The 19471-nt window shown below is 39.2% G+C and overlaps 1 protein-coding gene across 1 annotated transcript in view; it reads right to left on the bottom strand.

Moving 5' to 3' along the window:
- Positions 1-19471, bottom strand: part of VPS53 (VPS53 subunit of GARP complex) — a 180348-nt gene that overhangs the window by 21600 nt on the left and 139277 nt on the right. Inside the window, exons 18-20 of the mRNA XM_040336799.1 lie at positions 18268-18416; positions 12845-12914; positions 4676-4813 (exon numbers count right to left, since the gene is read on the bottom strand). Coding sequence (XP_040192733.1) covers positions 4676-4813; positions 12845-12914; positions 18268-18416 — 357 coding nt within the window. The remainder of the gene's footprint in view (positions 1-4675; positions 4814-12844; positions 12915-18267; positions 18417-19471) is intronic.

The following is a 19471-nucleotide window of genomic DNA, read 5'->3' as shown; positions in this document are numbered from 1 at the left end:
GGGCCCTGGGGACCTCTGAGCCCTTTAATAAAAAAAAATATATATATATATATAAAAAAAAATGTAATTTTTTTTATAAAAAAATAAAAAAGGTGGGTTGCCATCCGGGGGCCCTGGAGACCCCTGGGCCCTTTAATAATAATAATATTAAAATATATATATATATATATATATATATATATATTATATATATAAAAATAAAAAATATATAAAAATTTTTTTTTTTACAAAAAATAAATAAAAAAAAGGGGGGTTGCCATCCGGGGCCCTGGAGACCCCTGGGCCCTTTAATAATAATAAAAAAAAAATATATATATATATATATATATATATATATATATATATATATATATATATATATATATATATATATATATATATATTATATAAATAAAAAATATATAAAAAAAAACATTTTTTTACAAAAAATAAATAAAAAAAAGGGGGGTTGCCGTCCGGGGCCCTGGGGACCTCCGGACCCCTAAAAAAAAAAAAAAAAAAAAAAAAAAAAATTTTTTTTTTTTTTTTTTTTTTTAAAGGGGGCCCCCTATTGGGTGGGGCCCCTGGGCTTGAGCCCAGTCAAGGCCAATGGTAAGTCCGGCCCTGACTATGTCTCTCCTGCAGAGGAACCCCCCCATCCCCTCCAACCACATATAGCCCCAGCGATGATTTACACAGCAAACATACTTATACCTTCAAAACATATTTCAGATAACTGCTAAAAAAACGGAAAACAAACAATTGGGCTCAGCTCCTAGAAGTTTTGGAAATTAAGCTTTTCAAGCAAAAGGTTTATGGATATGGGACATGACAGTAAGATTTATTTACATGCCTACACTCACCTCCGTACATGATCTGTTTAAAGGGGCGATTTTTTTTTCTTCAAAGTCATCAGCTACAAACACTGTAGCTGCTGACTTTTAATAAGGACACTTACCTGTCCTACTCGCCCGCGATGTCAGCACCCCCCCCCCCCAGTCAATCCATCGTTACTAGCAGCTCCCGGTGCCTCCATCCTCCGTAAGGGAAACAGGCAGGGAAGCCTTGCGGCTTCACTGCCCGTTTCCTACTGCGCATGTGCGTCTCTTTGTGAATGGGCCGGCTGCTCTCTGGGATACACACAGTTCCCAGAAGGCAACGCGCTCCATTCACCAGAAGACACCGCGACTAGGACGGAGGAAGAAGACCCACCACAGACGATGAAGAGGCAGATTATGGACATCCGCATAGCAACCGCTGTTTCTGGTAAGTATATAAAAACATTTTTTTGGGGGTTTTTGGTAAAAAGAAATTCAGGGTGGAACTCCACTTTAATAGTTTTTTGTGGCATCACCAATGGATCCATGGGGAAATGGCAATAAGTCACAAGAAGGGTCGTGGTGTTTAAATTAAGCAAAGGCTTCCAGTGGTGGGAAAGCTCCACACTCTACAATTTGAGTTGTTAACTGCTCCTATGGACCTTATCAACAGGTCATTAAGCAATCAGGCCCAAGTAAAGTGCAGATCAGAGTGAACCTGCTTGGTAAATACACAGGATATGCTCAGTGTTTTGCAGTGCTAAAAGAAACCTTACTACACCTTCACACTATGCATGTCTAGGAGTCTGCCAACTCACTGGAAACAATGCACCCTTCTCTGGGAGGTTTATATCCTCTAACATATCATTTACAAGAGCAACCACACTAAGCCAAAGAGAGTTCCCTCTATTGGTCATCTCTCACTACCTCCTCATTGGGTTACCTTTACATAGGTATCTCCCTTTAGTTCATCATGAATGCTGCGGCCAGACGTATCCACCTTACCAACGCGCTCAGTGGCTGCCACTGCTCTCTGTACATCTCTCCACTGGCTTCCACTCACCCAACTAACTAAATTCAAAATACTAACAACTTACAAAGCCAACCACCACAACTTTGCCCCCAGCTTCATCACTAACCTAGTCTCAAAATACCAATCTAATCTTTCTCTTCGTTCTTCCCAAGACCTCCTGCTCTCTAGCTCCTTTGTCACCTCCTCCCATGCTCACCTCCAGCACTCTTTTTTGGAGTCGCTACCATCCTACGGAACTCCCTTCCCCAATCAGTCCGACTATCGTCTACTTTGCTTGCTTTTAGACGATCCCTGAAAAACCCTATTCTGCCCCCACCTAACAACTGTACTTTTATTTTCTCCATCAGCTCATCCCCCACAGCTAGTAAAGCAGTTGTAAACCGCTGGAGATTTTTTTTTTACCTGCAAGGTAATGTCATAATGTGCTAGTATGCATCGCATACTAACACATTATGTGAAACTTGCATGAAAACAACGCGTTCTAGCGATGTAATGCCATTGCTGAAGGCTGCTTCCATCTTTACCTGCCTTGCTTCCGGATTCGCGGACTCCAGCTCTGTGACTGGCCAGAGCAGCGATGACGTCACTCCCGCGCACTGCCACCGTTCACGTCACAGGGCTCTGAAGGGATGGTACGGGTGCCCGTTCCTTCAGAGCGCATGCACCACTGATGTCACTGACTGCGTGTACAGTAAATGTCTCCTAAACGGTGCACGTTTAGGAGATATTGAAACTACCTACAGGTAAGCCTTATTATAGGCTTACCTACTGTATAGGTAAAATTTAGTGATGGAAGTTTACTTCCACTTCAACTCTTGTATCACTTGACCCTCCCTCTTAGATTGTAAGCGCTAATGAACAGGGCACTCCTATACGATTCCTCCTGTATTAAATCTTATTGCAACTGTCTGCCCTTATGTTGTAAAGTGCTGTGCAAACTGCTCTTTATAAATCCTGTAAAATAATCTATAAACCTCTATATTTGTAAAAAATAATAATAAAAATTTATGATTTATCTTATAAATGTATTTATGATAAATAAGTAAATGGGATGACAAAATAAAACAGAAGCTGGGGAATTAAACATTCCCCAGCACATATATAGAGCAGCTTGCTACATATTACAAAATGTATTTGAAAAAACAGTTCTATCTATAATTGTCCAAATACTTCCGTTGGTAAATGGGGAAAGAATGATAAATCAATCCCATGTGTCCCCTTCTTCCTAATTGTAGTAAAAACAGATTATTTTTCTTCCATTGCAATATAGTTGTCAAAGTGTTGTCCCATGGACGGTATATTTTAGCTGGACTAAACCATCATAAAACTGTCTTGGATCGTGTTTATTTTTCTAAACTGGCAATGGTAGGATAAGCTACTTAATTTCCTATGGTAATTTCAACATACAAAAACATGAAACAAAAAGGTTTAAACATTTTTTTAACTGCAGTCAGTACTAAAACATTTATTTTTTTCCACCTACCCAAACCATATCACAAAGACTTTCCCCCCAAACCAATGCACTCATTTATTTAAGCAGGGGTGGACTAAATGTCCCACTGCAAGGTTTTCAGGAAAGTCACTGCTTTTTAGAAGCCAGGAAGATCTTTTAGGTTTGGTTTACATATGTTTCAGTCTGTACATACAACATACAAATATAATTGCTGGTGGTTCCTTTAGCGTATATATAAAACTAATCACTTACATCTCATAAGTTTTAAAGGATAAGTTCACCTTTAGGCCCCTTTTACACATGCGGATCGCTCATTTAATCAGTTCAGTCACGTCAAAACAAATTAAGTATTCATCAGTTTTTCAATAGCTGCTCATCAGTGTTTTTTTACATCCACTACCAATGCAAAAAAGGGATGAAAAATTGATCGTTTGTCAGTTTACATTGGTTTTTCGTCCGATCCATTTTTTTAAAAACGGAAGAAAAATAGAGCTTTGATCCGTTTAAAAAAAAAAACTGATGTTGACATATGTGGATGTAAACAGATGTAAATTGATGATCATCCATTCACATGCGTTTTTTCCATTGAGATGCATCAATGTCCATTTTACATCCGTCAACCGATAGATGAAAAATGGACAAAAGGTCTGCATGTGTGAAAGGGGCCTTAGTAACATGTTACACCCATATTTAGGGGGTAACATGTTACTGAGTGGCAACCCCCAACCCCAAATCCCTGTGAATGGGAGAACTACAACTACTGTCAGCCATTGTGGCTGACGTCTTGTAGTTTTCAATGAACTACCAGTTCATTTTTGCTTCCTGTCATTCAGTAACTACCTTCACCTATGAGGTATGGGAAGACAGCTACACTGAAAGTCTGCAGAAGCCTGAGTTTGCACCTATGATCAGGCTCTCAAGTAATGCAGATGCCCAATAAAAATAAAGTGCACCAGCCAGAATCTGAGAAAAAGTGTTGAAGCTTACCCTTATTTTCTGCATCCACAGGTTCCTAATGACCCATCACTGTGATGGGCTACCTCATTGGCCAGTAGTAATTAGCAGGAAGCAGGGAGGGGCGGCAATCTTCATTGTCATTAGGAAATGCTGAAGCTTTGCCAGTGAAACAAGCCTGGTTTTGCAGGATGGAGGCACCTTTGTCGAGTACCTGGCCTCAATTACATTTCCTCCAAATGGTATTCACAATTTTACAGGTACGAGTGGATTAAGTAACAGCAAAGTGAAACTTCTCGCAAGCACAAAAAAGACCTTTAAAATGTTGAAACAAATGTTTAGTGTGCCTTTTTTCTTTTGTGGCACAAATCTGGACAGAACACATAGATTTAGCAAAATGTCCATCTTACAGAGAAATAATGCTGACTGATAGCTCACCTTTAGGATCATCTCAGCCCGGGTCATGCCTTTCACTACAATCTTTGTGTAACTGGCTGGAGCTTTTCTTATTACTTGAGAACCAATGGATGGCAGATCCAGAAGAACAGTTTTCAATGAATGAGTATCAAGTAGAAGCTGTAAACGAGACAGATAAACATTAGCTTATACCTGTAAATAGATAATTTATATACTGGTTGGCAATACTGAACAAGGTTACCGTTGAACCTCATAATAATGTTAAAACATATATTTAGAATATATTCTGACAATTATTCCTGTTATTTTTTTCTATTAAATATTTTTCACATACAATACAGACAATTACAAATTTATAAAAAAAAAATATATAATATATATTATAATTATATATAAAAAAAATGAACAAAAACAACAAGATAAAAACGTATTATCCAGATGCACACCTTCTGGTCTCTCATTGGCCCTCTTATGACTCATCCCCCTCCCTTCCTGGCAAACTCTCACGAGAGAGAGGGAGGGGAGAGAGAGTGAGAGCGTGCGCGCTGAGCATGATGTCAAACGCCTAGGCTTTTTACCAGACAAGAAACATGAAGTAGGCTAGTACAAGAAACAGGCAAATCCCAGGAAAAAATATATTATAAACACGAGTCAAGAGGAGTTCAAAACTGGTTTAGCAAACTCGCACAGTACCATGCACTGTTGCTGGTATAATGTAAGGTATTATAATATCACATGGAGTAAATTCAACAATCTTATTTTACAATTTCAAGAGAAAAAAAACCTAGTAAAGAATCAAACAAAAGAAAATAATCTGAGCTTGCCAGGCATTAATTGGTCTTTAGTGGCAATATAGAATAATATCTAACAAAGTAAAAGAGAAATATTTGAAAAGAGCAGAATACAAATCTCCAGCTCCTCTCCGAGTTCTACTATTTAGCCACCATAGGGACCAAGATTTCTACACGGTGAAGTAACCAGAAGCATATCTCCACTCAGGTCTACAGTACTTAGTGAATTGACCAGTGAAGTTCCCACCTAACAGAAGTGAACTCTACTTAAACAAAATAAAAATAGGTCAAATACATTACTTTTTCCCATTCAAATTTATGAGCTGCAGTGAACCACAACTTAAATACTAAAGCAGTGGTTCTCAAACTACAGCTCATGGTCAGGTTGTGGGCCACAACTTGCCTGTTACTGCCCCCTTGCCCTGTACGCAGAATGCAAGTGGGTGCCGGGTGCTGGAACACAGAATGACTTAGCCAGCACTGTAGAAAGAAATAATTTTCAGCAAGGTTCTTGCCATAAAGAAATATAGTGGGGCACAAAACATATACAGAGATAGGTGACCAAAGAAGAGCAATGCTGTTGAGGCATTCCTAATCTCACTGACACCAAGTACAGGGAACCATTTCTTCTACCAACACCAAGGATTGGACACAATTATCCTCCACGGAAATCAAGGGTGAAGCACAATTCCTCCCACTGACACTGAGAATGGAGCACTATTCCTTCCACCGACACCAAGGATAGAGCACTATTCCTTCCACCGATACCAAGGATGGAGCACTATTCCTTCCACTGACACCAAGGATGGAGCACTATTTCTTCCACCGATACCGAGGATGGAGCACTATTCCTTCCACCGACACCAAGGATAGAGCACTATTCCTTCCACCGACACCAAGGATGGAGCACTATTCCTTGCACCGACACCAAGGATGGAGCACTATTCCTTCCACCGACACCAAGGATGGAGCACTATTCCTTCCACCGACACCAAAGATGGTGCGCTATGCCTTCCACCGACACCAAGGATGGCAAACTATTTCCAAAGCCAACAATGGGAGAGTTTTTACTTCCATTGACCCTGGGGCATTTTGACTTTAAGCAACCTTTAGCCATAGTCTGGGCTCCAAACAGTCTGAATGACAAAGAACTGGCCCTTCATTTAAAAAGTTTGTAGATCCATGTACTAGACAAAGCAAAAACCTCCTGTAACTAAAAGCTTGCTAAGTAAACCTCACAGCACACTACATTAAGGGTCACTATTCTTCTGCTGGACTACCTAGAATTCCTATAACTAGATTTTTTTTTGTATAAACCATGGGGCAGATCCACGTACATTTAGATAGGCGCAGCGTATCAGAGATACGCTACGCCGATGTAACTTACTTTTGAATTCTTTAAATCCACAAAGAATTCGCGCCGTAAGTTACGGCGGCGTAGTGTATCTCTCGGCGCGTAATTCAAATCGGCGGGTAGGGGGCGTGATTCATTTAAATGAAGCGCGTCCCCGCACCGAATAAACTGCGCATGCTCCGTTTCGAAATTTCCCGCCGTGCATTGCGCAAAATGACGTCGCAACGACGTAATTTTTTTAACTTAGATGTGAATTACGTTCATCCCTATTCACGGACGACTTACGCAAAAAAAAAAAAAAATTCTAATTTCGACGCGGGAACGACGGCCATACTTAACATGGCAAGTCTATCTATATGCCACAAAATAGCAGCTTTAACTATACGCCGGAAAAAGCCGACTAGAGACGACGTAAAAGAGAATGCGACGGCCGCGTGTACGTTCGTGGATCGTCGGAAAAAGCTAATTAGCATACCCGAGGCGGAAAACAAAGCAAACTCCACCCAGCGGACGCCGAAGTATTGCATCTACGATCCGAAGGCGTACGAAGCCGTACGCCTGTCGGATCAAACCCAGATGCCGTCGTATCTTGATTTGAGGATTCAAACTAAAGATACGTCGTGGGAAATTTGAAAGTACGCCGGCGTATCAGTAGATACGCCGGCGTACTCTCTCTCTGGATCTGGCCCCATATTTCTACTTGTATACTGGGGTCCCTTTGGACTTAGACACTGCCGATGCTGCTCAGTCTTGGTCACTCGATTTTTTTCAGATGAATACTGTACTTCATAAAATGAAAATGGTTTGTTCTGGTACTGTATGAGAAAAAATTTCATCCCTTCGGATAATTTCACATGAACTGTCGTGATCGGCTCTCAAAAGCCATATACCAATGATCAGATTATCGTATGATCGCTTTGAAAGCGGCATTTTTCATCTGATTTTCTCATCGTGTGTACTAGGCATTAGGAGACACTTAAAAAGACAGCACGCATCACAATATAAGGTTCTCTGTGAATGTCCTGAAAAATAGTTTTGCGCAAAAAAAAAAAAAAAAAGGTACTGTCAACGCAATACCTATTTAATAGATTTTGGAAATCTATAATAAAAAAAAGGGGGGGTGGGTCCTCTTGGCTCAAAAACTAAAAAAAAAAAAAAAAAAAAAAACAACAACAAAACATTACTTCAGTTTCAATAAACCATAAAATAAAAAAAAGATGTTTAGAGAAAAATACACATCAAATGGATTTACAGCTTTCACCAACTCAGACTTTCTTTATCAACATAATATACGTCTTGTAAGGCAACTTTGTACAGTTAAGGTCAAAGTTTTCTGACTAGGTGCCTGCTTTCATTTTTTTACTTCAGTTTCTGATAAATGCTATAAAGCGTTCGTGTTTGCTTGGCTCAGTCACCAAGTACAAAAATGAAGTATAAATAGAACTGCCGGTCAGGAAGCATGGATTAAAATACATGGCGTGTTCCAAACCTCCTGAATGACATGTATTTGGCCGCTTCCACAAGAAAGTAACAGACAAACAGACTGAGTTTAGGAAGGCAGAATGATTGATGGCAAATAGAGATGGTAATGTGGTTTTGCTTATATAGCCTGATTTGCAATATACTAAATACTTCCTAATGCACTCTAAAGTAAACAGTCAAGACAATAAAGTTCATTATTGAATTGTTTTTTCTTTATTCACTTGAACATCTGCTTTTCTTTAATACATACATACACACTAATTATATATATATATATATATATTATATATATATATATATATATATATATATATATATATATATATATATATACATATACACACACACACACACACACACACCCCTTATCACATTTTTGTAAATATTTTATTATATCTTTTCATGTGTCAACACTAAAGAAATTACACTTTGCTACAATGTCAAAGCAGTGAGTGTGCAGCTTGTACAACAGCGTAAATTTGCTGTCCCCTCAAAATAACAACAACAGTGAGTACACCCCTAAGTGAAAGTGTCCAAATTGGGCCCAATTATCAATTTGCCCTCCCCTCCCCGTTATCATGTGACTTGTGAGTGTTAAAAGGTCTCAGGTTTGAATGGGGAACAGGTGTGTTAAATTTGGTGTTATCGCTCTCACTCTCATATTAGTCACTGGAAGTTTAACATGGCACCTCATGGCAAAGAACTCTCTGAGGATCTGAAAAAAATAATTGTTGCTCTACATAAAGATGGCCTAGGCTATAAGAAGATTGCCAAGACCCTGAAAGTGAGCTGCAGCATGGTGGCTAAGACCATACAGCGGTATAACATGACAGGTTCCACTCAGCACAGGCCTCGCCATGGTCGACCAAAGAAGCTGAGTGCACGTGCTCAGCATCATATCCAGAGGCTGTCTTTGGGAAATAGACATACGAGTGCTGCCAGCATTGCTGCAGAGGTTGAAGGGGTGGGGGGTCAGCATGTCCGTGCTCAGACCATACGCCACACACTGCATGGCTGTCGTCCCAGAAGGAAGCCTTGTCTAAAGATCATGCACAAGAAAGCCTGCAAACAGTCTGCTGAAGACAAGCAGACTAAGGACATGGATTACTGGAACCATGTCATGTGGTCAAATGAGATCAAGATAACCTTTTTTGGTTAAGATGGTATCAAGCATGTGCGGCAGGAACCAGGTGAGGAGTACAAAGACACAGTCAAGCATGGTGGTGGTAGTGTCATGGTCTGGGGCTGAATGAGTGCTACCGGCACTTGGGAGCTACAGTTCATTGAAGGAACCATGAATGCCAACATGTACTGTGACGTACTGAAGCTGAGCATGAGGACCTTCAGAGACTGGGCCGCAGGGCAGTATTCTAACATTATGACCTCGAACACACCTCCAAGACATCACTGCCTTCCTAAAGAAGCTGAGGGTAAAGGCGATGGACTGGCCAAGCATTATTTTCCAGACCTAAACCCTATTGAGTATCTGTGGGGCATCCTCAAACGGAAGGTGGAGGAGCGCAAGGTCTCTAATATCCACCATCTCCGTGATGTTGTCATGGAGGAATGGAAGAGGACTCCAGTGACAACCTGTGAAGCTCTGGTGAACTCCATGCCCAAGAGGGTTAAGGCAGTGCTGCAAAATAATGGTGGCCACACAAAATATTTACTCTTTGTCCCCAATATGGACGTTTTCATTTAGGGGTGTACTCACTTTTGTTGCCAGCGGTTTAGAAATGAATGGCTGTTGAGTTATTTTGAGGGGACAGCAAATTTACACTGTTCTACAAGCTGTACATTCACTACTTTACATTGTAGCAAAGTGTTCTTCAGTGTTGTCACATGAAAACGTATAATAAAATATTGTGGTATAATAAAATGTAAGGGGTGTACTCACTTTTGTGAGATACTGTATATATATATATATATATATATATATATATATATATATATATATATATATATATATATATATATATATATATATACACACACACACACACACACACACACACACACACACATACATACATACATACACACACACATGCCGATTACTGCTAATGAAACCGTTCTCATTACTAAAATCGTGTATATAGTCCCTCATCATCCCCTCCAAGAGCTTGTTGCATTGATGGTGAGAACTCCCTGCATGGGAAACAATTCAAGGGTGAACATTTTTCCTTAATAAAAACCAAAAAGTCCATATATGTAATTCATAGGTTGAAGCAGCACTAAAAGTGATATAAATAACCAATGAATAGTGAAAAATAGCCCTATAAAGGGCAAGTCCAAAAAACGTCAAGAAATCCTAAAGGGTGTTCATAAGGGATCTCATCAAACAAAGATGATTGACAAGATCCCATATGAACACCCTTTAAAATTTCTTGAAGTTTTTTGGACTTTTTCTTTTTAGTATTTCACTATTCGTTGGTATGTATATCACTTTTAAGCACTGCTTTAACCTATGAATTACATATATGGACTTTTTGGGTTGCTTTTTATTAGTAACAGTTTATTATAGCAGCAGCTCACACATTTCATGTATTTCCTGCTTTAAAGTGTCATTAGTCCAGAAGCGCTGGATCAGCTTTATTTTAAATACAAGTGGGCAGAAAAAGTCCTGAAACTTACTTCTGACGTGGAGTAAACTCACTGTTTGGTGTTACCAATGAGCTACAAATTCCCTCGCTTGTGTGTATATATGTGTGTATGTATATATATATATATATGTAAAAAATATTTACAACTTGAATTTAATTGCAGATGCTGAAAGAGGATCAAAAGCAAAATAGGAAAAGTTATGAATACAGGTTTTTAATTCACATTAAGAACACACCAATCAATGCTCTCTGCATCGGCTGTTGGTTTTCCAGCATGCTTGCTAGTCAGAAGCCGGCTGTTTTTGTCTCCCGACATTTGGCCCATGTGTACAGGGCTTAAGACAGGGTGAAGTTTTCAGGAAGCTATGTACATCACCATGCCAGCCCCCCTCCAGGCAGCCATAACTTAAGCTTCATTCTTAAGGACAAGGCACTCGAAAACTGCACGGGCAAATGCAGGGCGGCTTGGTCGTTTTAAAATTTGCGATCAAGCCGTGACAGTTTTCCATCACCCTACTCCCAGGATATGGCTTTAAACTCAGGAATGCATAGCCAAGGCCTATACTACACACATTTGACTGCAGGATCATAAAACCTACTTAGCCGGACCTGTTAATCGCTAAATCTTTAATGGATAAGTTAACCTTTCCTAATATGTTACATGCACCCCAATACAAGGCACGGGCAGACATTTACACTTACAGTCTGCAGAAGCCTGGGATTCTGCTGCTTTACAGGCTCCTGATATTATTTTATAAATGCACATGTTTTAATTGCAAAAAGATGTGCATTAATTATTTTTTTTATAAAAGTAAACTTATCCTTTAATCAACTAGTTATCATCCTAATATCATCACATCAGTTAGCAGGAAAAATCTCCAAAGTGTTATCAGAACAAACCAAACCCAGAGAACTGGTACCAGTCCATCATAAATGTAAAGAGCATTTAATTTTTTTCACTTTCTAGACCTCAGGATAATGAAGTCTATTAGGGGTTACCTGGCATGCAATAAAATGTCTCACAATGGGCTAATTGATATGATAAAAGTTATTCAGGTCTAATCTATACTGATAGCCTGGGCTACTTGACCAGTAAGAGGGCCCTCTTTAACCACTTCCATACCGGGCCTATTTTGGCACTTCTCTCCTACATGCAAAAATCATATTTTTTTTGTTAGAAAATTACTCAGAACCCCCAAACACTATATATGTTTTTTTTAGCAGACACCCTAGGGAATAAAATGCCGGTCATTGCCACTTTTTATCTCGCACGGTGGTGCACAGATTTGCCGGCTGAAGAGATGGATATCTGAATGATGCCTGTAGCTGCAGGCATCATTCAGATATCCCCACTGAAAGTCCAGGACGTCATATGATGTCCTTAGGCGGGAAGTGGTTAAACTCACAAATTCAAAATCTACACACAATTCATAAAATTAGATATGATAAAACTAGTAACGATTATACAACGTAAGAACATGGAAGAAAATGCTGAATGGTTTAGAGTTAAACGCAGCTAGGGCATCATATACAAGAGGCAGAGTGGATGAATTTCACTGCCTGTGAGACTTGACTATTTATGGGATACAATATTTAGATTTTATGGAACGTCCATTGCAATAATGTGCATTACCAGATCATGACGTGGTACACAAAATATTAATGCATTGAGACTTTATCTGAAGGACTGGCAGCCACATGATCATAAACATTTTGACATTCTCTCGGCCTCTCTTCAGACCTCTTAATTGGTTTAGGTAATTTCTGTCATCACCTTCTTCAAGCACCAGAAAAGGTGGCTGCATTAGCAGTCTGAAACTCTGCTTTACCATCAAGTGAACAACATCAGCCATTTTTTTTTTACTGGTAACCTCACTCCCTTATATTTTGTTTTTCAATCCCAAAGCATGGGCGTCTTTAAAGAAGTAATATATTTCAGTATATAATTAGGCCTGCTTACCTGTTCAGCTCCCACCATACTGATCGGTTTACATTTAAAAAGGTGGTTGATGAATTTTGGTATGAAAGAGCTGAAAGAAAAAAGAGAATCATATTTAAAATCATAATAAGTAAAACAAGACAATAATGCACCAAATGTGTAGACAGCTAAAACAAAAATGTAATAAAATTAACATCTAAAAGAAGAAGAAAGCCCATGTCAAACTTTGCAAATAAATACCACATTAACATCTGCAGAATATTTACAGTTACAGAAGTTACAGATGAGAACCATACAAGTGAGGCTTTGAAAGTCTTGATGGGTGTCTATGACATCTAAGCTGAATAAACACTGTAACAGTAACAGTAGTGTATCTGTAAATTTTAGTCCATTAGCTGATAGAGCTACATATAAAAGTAAACAGGATCATTTTATTCTTTTAGAAGAGAATCTTGCATTTTTCTTATGTATATAAACATATTATAAGGGAAATCTTTGCCGCTGAACAGGCAGATTTAAAAATAACAGTTTGTAATCTAGTTATTCTTACAGTTAGTATCTGACTCTGAAGGCAAGTTCACCTTCTCAAGCAGAATTTCACTTTCATAATAAAGAAGAAGATTTCTAATGTTTAAGTTTTGTTGCACTGCTCATGAGAAATACCGTATTTATCGGCGTAGAACACGCACAGGCGTATAACACGCACCCTAACTTTAAGAGGGAAGTTTCAGGAAAAATACTTTCCACAGCCCCCTGGGTATAACACGCAGACACAGTTTACCCTCTATTTTCAGGGTAAAAAAGTGAGTGTTATACGCCAATAAATACAGTAATAATAATAAAAAAAGCAGTTATTAGGACAGTTGAAAATCATGCAAAGGCTTGATTTGATTTAAGGATCATACGTATACAAAAGCAGAGCTGGGTTTTTTAGTGGCAGAAAAAAGGCTGTAGGCAGTAAGGAACTTATTTGCAGTGGTTGATCTGGTGGAGTAATCTGGCAGCCGTGTTTGCCAACGCTCTGTCTATATTTCTGGCCTGCAATACGGTCACTTATAATATGCCCTCCACCTCCCTGAGCAGAGGTTGCCTTCTGTAACAAGTGCAAGGGGGAAGCATCATGGGACATACACTCTGCTTACTAGGTCCGTGTTTTTCATGTTTGGGTTGACCGTCTAGTTTAACCGACTTTAGTTTTTAGTATTTGCTCTTGTTGTTTCAAGTAGTGTCCAATGGAGGAGCCAAGGCGGAGTGTTTCTGCTGAAGTTGGCGAGTATCATTGCACTGTGAATCAGTGATACATCTTGTACTGACTGTATCTCTGTGCTGTGCCACAATTGGAGCATTATGCAACCACTGGTGTGCATTTTTTCAACCCCACTCCCTCATCCACCCCTGTCCTGCGGAGTAACACAGTAAAAAAAAATTGAATCAGGTGTTCTAAAATAAAAGTGTCAATGATTAGAACCACCTTAAGGAATAGGCAAGTAGAACCTGTCTTATTTAAACCTCAGACATCTAGGGTTTGGCGTTTTCTTTTCTACTGACATATGTGGCATCATCATGCCAAGATCACAAGAGCTCTGTGCCCATACTATGCATATTTATGTATTCTAAGCATTTTCACCCATTTAGCGATAGGAATTGTAGATAAATGTAATCTTTCAAAATTACAACACAGGCACTGAAATCACACCTTCTTTCCCTTTACTTTATAGAAGGTGTTTCTACGTAATTGGAAATAGTCTGTTATGATCTCTGAGGATGAATCACTTCACGGCTCATGCAGCTATAGTGGTCATTGAGGACTTTCTTTCTGCTTATTGGAAATATTTAAAATGTTAATATCCATGGACTAGGTACAGCACAAATAATAAAAAAAAAAAAACTTTCATCTTGGGCCTCGAAAAAGTTCTAAATGAGCTTAAAAGTAGTCTGCCACTGTATGTTAGAACATTCTGTAATCCATGACAGTTTAGACCCACCATGGCACAATAAAAAATAAGGGGTTAAAAAGGCTCTTAAGTGACTTTTAATAGTTTTGTTTTTGAAGTAACTTTTTCTGGAGAGTAATGTAACCCACTTCAAACTGCATCAAATGTAGACTGCCAGGAAACTAAAGTTGTAACAACATATATAAACATAATAAACGGAGAGAAACAAAAATCTCTCATTTCTATTATAACAGCTTCCAAAAGAGTAACCATCTACATATATTTAAAATACCAAAGGTTTTTTTTGGCATTACACTTGGACCACTTTTGTTATTCATTGATGCTGTGTACAAAAGCAATTCATGGGAACACTCAAGTCTACATGCCAACACTCTATGTTTACTAAAGATTTTCTTCTACTGTAATAAAATGCTACAGACCACAGAGAAATCACTTCAAGTGAATTTGCTAGAGGGCAAAAATAAAATTACTTGGTTGTTTATTCCATGAAACCCACAAAATTGTAACGGACACAACAAAGTTTGGAGCAAGCACAATTCTTGCTTGAGCGCACTGTTAATATAAAAAAAATTCACCTATTTTTAAGAGTATTTGAGTTCTTTTCCATTATATGTTTACCTGTATCAGTGTTAAGTGGCAAATGCTCTGCACATTGTGAGTCAACTGTACATAAGCACATCACTACCAACGATATCTCAATAGGACTATAAGCCATTTGACCACACACTTGCACACAAGGGCACGTTCCCTTACTTTATGTGCATAAAAATTGTGAAGCATTTTAACACTTTGTCTTGACTTTGTAAAGATATATGTACTTGGAAGGACAGTAACTTTGTATTGCTGACATGAAAAAAGGGTCTGCTCACACTAAAATAGTGTAAAAGTCCAACTTTACTGTACCATGTGCATGTTAGTGTATTGTGGTGGTGTTCATTTTGAATGGCACCCTACGCACCTCTAGGATGCAGCTGCATTGCAGCGCACAGCTGATAACCACAACTTGAGGTGCGCTAAAGCCCATTCATTTTTAACAAGCTGTTTAAGGCAACTCACTTCAATGTACAAAAACGTGTGCTGCACTTCTGGTGTAAGTGAGCTCTTATGCAGCTCTGAATTCATTAAAAAAGGATTACATTTATTTTATAAAAAGCAAGCAGTGTACTGACATGGGCCTGCCATCAGCTTCTTGAAGATAGGCAGAATCAGCACAAGAAGCCAATCATTTGTGCTGCAGTGCACGTTAAAACAAAACATACTGATGGAAGGAAAGATCAGAGTGACAGAGAGAGAAGCTTAGGTGGTATCTTGTTTCTACTTTTACTATACAGTCATATTCCAGGGGAGACTCAAGACCTGTGTTTTATTACTGCAGCAAAAAAAAATCCTGTAAGAGAGCTGTGTAAATCTCAGAAATGGACAGAAATACAAACCCATAGACCGAATAAATAGCTCCCATATACACTGTATTGTCAAAAGTATTGGGGCACCTGCCTTTACACGTGCATGAATTTAATGGCATCCCAGTCTTGTTCCGTAGGGTTCAATATTTGGTTGGCCCACCCTTTGCAGCTATAATCAGCTTCAACTCTTCTGGGTAGGCTGTCCACAAGGTTTAGGAGTGTCTATGGGAATGTTCGACCATTCTTTCAGACTATTGATCCATGTTTTTGTGGACCTTGACTTGTGCACTGATCCAAATCCTTTGGTGGAGGGGGGATAATGGTGTGTGTTTGTTTTTCAGGGGTTGGGCTTGACCCCTTAGTTTTAGAAAAGGGAACTCTTAAGGCGTCGAAATGCCAGTACATTTATTTGAAAAGGTCATGCTCCCAACTTTGTAGGAACAATTTGGCCCCTTCCTGTTCCCACATGACTGTGCACCAGTGCACAAACAAGGTCCATAAAAGACATGGATAAGTGAGTTTAGGGTGATGGAACTTGACTGGCTTGCACGGAGTCCTGACCTCAACCTGATAGAACACCTCTGGGATGAATTAGGGCAGAGATTGCGAGCCAGGCCTTCGTGTCCACATCAGTACCTGACCTCACAAATGCGCTTCTGGAAGAATGGTCAAATATTCCCACAGACACACTCCTAAACCTTGTGGACAGCCTTCCCAGAAGAGTTGAAGCTGTTATAGCTGCAAAGGGTGGGCCAACTCAATATTGAACCCTAAGACTAGGATGCCATTAAAGTTCATGTGCGTGTAAAGGCAGGTGACTCAATACTTTTGGTTGATGCCCCTGGAAACCACTGAGGTAGACACGGATACCCCAGTGACCTCCACATACTTCCGGGTCCTGTGCCGAGAGGCAAGCTTGATGCATTGTGAACTGTTTATGGTCCCCTCAACCCTTTTTCAAGTACAGCTTCTGCTTGAGAAAGAAGTTGATGTGTGTGTAAAGGCAGGCGTCCCAATACTTTTGACAATATAGTGTATGCATTTCATCTGTGTATCTAGCAGCTGGCTTGGAGTTCAGCTTTAATTATACAGGCTCTCAAGTCTCATCTCAGACACTGACTAAAGTGCTGTACACATTTTCTCCTAGCAGCCAGTTAGTTTTTCGGTTTCCTTTTGCTAGGACTGGTAAATGTGAGAAAGTGAAAAGTAAATGGAAAAGAAGACAGCCTGTGTAGGTGGTGAAGTTCTTTAGTCAGATGCTTCATACATGAGACCCAATTACATGAATGAATGACTCCTATCCATCTTTGAAACATGAGGCATTAAAGTGGATGTAAACCCGAAATTACGATTTCCTATCATCTGTGCCCAGTCTTGCCACACTGAGTTAATCCAGCTCTGAGCAATCCTTGTTTATTGTTCAGTGAAATAAAACGGGCTTACAGAGAAAAACCTTAGTCCGTTCCACCCCCTTGCTGTGAGTGACAGGTTATTTACATATCTCATGCACTAACCTTCAGATGGGTATTATTTTTTAATTCCCACCCCCACTCCTTTTCTGAAGTCATGTGGTTACTTTTCTGGATTTTGACTGGATGTTGGTGATCATAGCAGAATTCAGTGTAAGAAATACATAGGAAAAATGCATGTTGACAAGTGGAGTGTAGAGGAGGGCGGGGAGTCTACCGACATCACTCCTCCACCCACAGAGCTCCAGACAACAGATCCACCCACAGAATCTGCATTTTTTCAGTTCTTATAACAGACAGAGGGGAGACATTTGACAGGCAAGGATAACATCCAGGAGGCATCTATATCCTTATAGATCAGCACTATGACAGTAGTTTAGAAAGGATGAGAGTGGGTTTACATCCACTTTAAGGGATCTCATGCAGTGATCTCCTATATCATGTCACCTTTTCAAATAAACGACATAGCCATGGGCTATAATAAACTATTAAAACAATTTGAATCTTTGTAAATGACAAAAAAATATGCCAATTAAAGGGGCACGAAGCGGGAAAGGATTATGTAAAATAAGGTTCAAATAATGGAGTTTACTTTAAGTGAACGTGTGGATACTTACTTGGCAAACTTGATACAGAACTGTGTAAAGTACTTTCTGGTAGATGCCAGGTTATCTCGAATAATAGGAACATTCTGCTTGATGTGTAGAATGATCGATGTAACATATGGGCTTTGATCCCCAACATGTTCCACGTTCTGCCACTGCATCTATAAATGGGATCCCAACAACAGATTATTACCAGTAAATTGAATGCAAGAACCAACAATTAAAGGATGTAGTTAAACATGAAAACCGGACAAAGCATTAAAGAATAGAATCTGTAGTGGGAAAAATGTTAAATGACTTGCCACAAAAGAGGGTCAGTAAAGCATATTATTTTTGTCAACACATTTCTGAAATGGGTTTCATCACATACAACAAAAACAAATCAATAGAGAAGTAGGGATAATAAGTGATGATAAGAAAAGGCAATGGAAATTCTAGGAGGCTAAAGGGATCCTAGAACTAACTTAAATGCTGCTAAAAGCACAGAAAAACATCAGATTTTAACCACGAACATGCAGCATTTTTTCTTCCCACAAACATATATATATTTTTTTTTCATGACGTGCAATAGGCCTCTGAACTTGCTTAGGAATGGACACTTCAGAAAGTAGAATTTCTCCAGCACATTCTTCTACTTGCATGTCTCAGTCCTCTCCTCTTCTAGGAGTGTAATTACTGTCTGTCCTGAGTGTTAAAAAATTATCTGCCCCTGTGTCAAATACTCTAGGGATGCCACAATCCTAATTCGGTCATATAAAACTTTCTACAACTTACTAAATATGCTAATATACTGTGAGCTGTAGTTATATTCATTTTCAACGTGGGGTTTTCCAAGACCTGAAAATTATTTCTAGGGTTCCTCCAGGGTAAAAATTTGACAACATACAGTATTCACTTGAGTTTGTCGGGAATGCCAATATCACATTAAAGGTGGGTGACACCAGCAGCAGTTTTTGGATCTGTACACAAGGTTTTTTTTAAACAGATATGACTAAAATATGACTAAAATATGTTAAATGCACATAAAATCTTATGAGAAAATTGCTTTTTCAATAAATGGTATGGTTACAGGGATTCGTTACGTCCACCCAAAACGTTTCTTCTGTGTTTTAGAGAGCGGGGAAGGATTAATTTCCCTGTCAGATCTTCACTGCCATCTGTGGTTTCATTAAAAAGGGCTGTTTATTTTAGGCCTATTTAGGCCAATTACATACAC

The sequence above is a fragment of the Rana temporaria genome, chromosome 2, assembly GCF_905171775.1.
Source record: "Rana temporaria chromosome 2, aRanTem1.1, whole genome shotgun sequence".
Lineage (NCBI taxonomy): Eukaryota > Metazoa > Chordata > Amphibia > Anura > Ranidae > Rana > Rana temporaria.
The sequence above is the reverse complement of the archived record's forward strand: the minus strand, read 5'-3'. Positions and strand labels throughout refer to the sequence as shown.